This window comes from Merops nubicus, unplaced genomic scaffold, assembly GCF_000691845.1.
Source record: "Merops nubicus isolate BGI_N331 unplaced genomic scaffold, ASM69184v1 scaffold13696, whole genome shotgun sequence".
In the NCBI taxonomy this organism is placed as follows: domain Eukaryota; kingdom Metazoa; phylum Chordata; class Aves; order Coraciiformes; family Meropidae; genus Merops; species Merops nubicus.
In genome coordinates this window covers 49,221-51,646 of record NW_008615706.1, presented here as the reverse complement: position 1 = coordinate 51,646, position 2,426 = coordinate 49,221, and the positions used below count along the sequence as shown (strand labels likewise).

At 35.1% G+C, this 2,426-nt stretch overlaps 1 protein-coding gene across 3 annotated transcripts in view; it reads right to left on the bottom strand.

The window, feature by feature from the left end:
* The window catches only part of MON2 (MON2 homolog (S. cerevisiae)), a 60,031-nt gene that overhangs the window by 21,628 nt on the left and 35,977 nt on the right, over positions 1–2,426 (bottom strand). For all 3 annotated transcript variants that reach the window (XM_008942612.1, XM_008942613.1, XM_008942614.1), the window contains exons 23-24: positions 2,021–2,314; positions 1,111–1,309 (exon numbers count right to left, since the gene is read on the bottom strand). In XM_008942612.1, coding sequence (XP_008940860.1) covers positions 1,111–1,309; positions 2,021–2,314 — 493 coding nt within the window. The remainder of the gene's footprint in view (positions 1–1,110; positions 1,310–2,020; positions 2,315–2,426) is intronic.

The following is a 2,426-nucleotide window of genomic DNA, read 5'->3' as shown; positions in this document are numbered from 1 at the left end:
GAGTGAATGTCACAGAGAAACACACAGACATGAGAAATTAAACAATATATCTATGCTTATGTCAAATTTGCTACTACAAAATCACATACCACATCCCATACCAGAAAAATATGGGTTTTTTTTTCAGGATAGTGAAACAGACTTGCTCTTATACATAACAGATGCCTGTTAATTTCAGGAAGTGTTAAGCACAAGGAATTACAGGTCAAATCTATAGTCCATGAAGAATTAATTTTAAAATGCTCTGATAATTGTACTGTAGAGAAAGAATTCATTTTTTGATTTTGAGTTTTTAATTAAATTTAGCCTTAAACTTCAATTTTCCACATTACTAATTACAGGTTTTGAATAATGAAAATAGCCCTGTAATGTTTTAATTTTTTACTTAGTTTTAACTCAAGTTTAAAGCTACTACAATTTTGCAAATGACACTTTCAATAGCTATTAGTATGTTGATATCTGTATCACAAATAAAAAAATTAAATAAAGAACAATTTATTTCTAGTTATATATGGGATGGCAAAGGTATTGTAATGTAATGGAGAATTTTCTTTGCAAGCTATATGTTCCTTATTTCCTTTTCACTTTCTCCTTATAGAAATTAAATGTTATTATATACAACTGAACAATGTAAGTGTTCATTGTTTCACTGACTTTACAAGTGAGTTCCCTTTACTTTTTTGTAAGAGCATTGTTAAACGTGACACACTGACGCCACAGAAGAGTTCCAGGCAAGTCCTGTATAACCTTAGAAAGATGCAAGGCAAAACATGTTCTGACAAGCAAAAGAACAGAAAAAATGTTATTGCTATCAGGCTACTATAAGTTAAAGCTCTTTAGCACCCAGAATTATGACTAGAGAGTTTTAATCTCAAGTGCTGTGACATGGAAGCTGAAACTGGTACTTAGGCTTTTTGGCTCTAACAAGCATTAAACAAACTCTCTAATTTTAATCACATTTGAGGTGAAGCAACACAACACACTTTTAAACTAAGATTAAGATTCTTGCCCAGATTAAGATTCTTGCCCAGTACTTTAACTGAAAAGAGTACACAAAAGCAGAAAGTTTATTACTGTATCCTTTCAATAACTTTAAACCGTAAGTTTTACCTAAAGGCTGCAGTAAATATCTCCTGGTGTTAAATATTCTTGCAACTCCAGCCAGTGTTAATACCCATGTCTCAGCCCACTGTTTCTCAGCTGTATCCCTTGAATGATGGATGAGAATGTTGCCTCCTCCAGATTCAATCTTCTCTTTATCAGCTGTGGTAGAAGATTCTCGAACCCTATCCAACAGGTGAAATAAAACCTATAACAGAAGAACAGGAAAAATCAACTTTTCAAATAACATTGTTGTATTCATGGTAAAACAATACAAAACCCAGTAATTTTTCTATTATCCTCTGTGTCAACTTGAGAATTTCCTTACTCTAAACAGTCTCTGCCACAGCTAAGAGTAAGAAGCAGCCAACTGATACTCCCTTGAGAAGGGTTAGAAACAGCATGATCAAAACCACCAGGAACAGGGTTAGCACTAACTAGAGTCCGAAACCAGTGGACCTCAGATGTCTCATGGGTACAAGAGGCAGACTCAATGACAGCCTGTTTTTTTTCATAAAGCACAACCAATCTGACTGTTATCTAAAATAGGGCATTTGACAGATCTTCTCCAAGAGAGCCAAAATAGAGCTCAATCTCATATCAGCTCAGTCCAGTCACATGACCATCAAACGTCTCCATATTTTCACACAAATAAATGAGTAATTTGTCCCTGTAGAAAGGGAACAGCCTTTTTATCCAACTCCTGAGTAAGAAAGAAATAATCAGGATGCAAAAATTACACTCCATAAGTAGGCCTTTAGGGCCAGAGAAGAGAAAGTGCAAGAAACCACACCAAAATCCCAAGAAATCAGCCTTTGTCTCAATAAACTAGATAACTGATATTAAGATAGCACATCAATGGTTATGAAAAAGTGAAGGCGATTTAAGAAAACCTCCAGTGGGAGCTTACACATCATACCTTCCATATTACTGTGTGCCACGTGGAATGTTGCAATAAAGTTCCATGAGCACCAATAGTAGAAAACAATGTCTGCCCAGCACTCTTTCTAACTGCAGGTCGGGGATCCACACACAGTTCTCCAAGTTTGGCATAGAGGCATAACCAAAGACAGTCAAACGGTGGTGCAGGATGGAAAGGTCTGTTCAGCATCATTCCCTTCTCTTCTGCCTGTTTCTGTAATACTGCTTCTTCTTTGTTTAGCTCCTTTTCAATTATTTCACCTCTTTGGAAAAAATAATCCGAAATATTCCACTAGAAAATAAATAACGCATATGCTGTTGTACAATAAAAAGATTATAATGCTTTCAATTATCATGAAATAAATTGTTTCTGATTTTCACATTTAAAAGTATTTTGCAAAGTG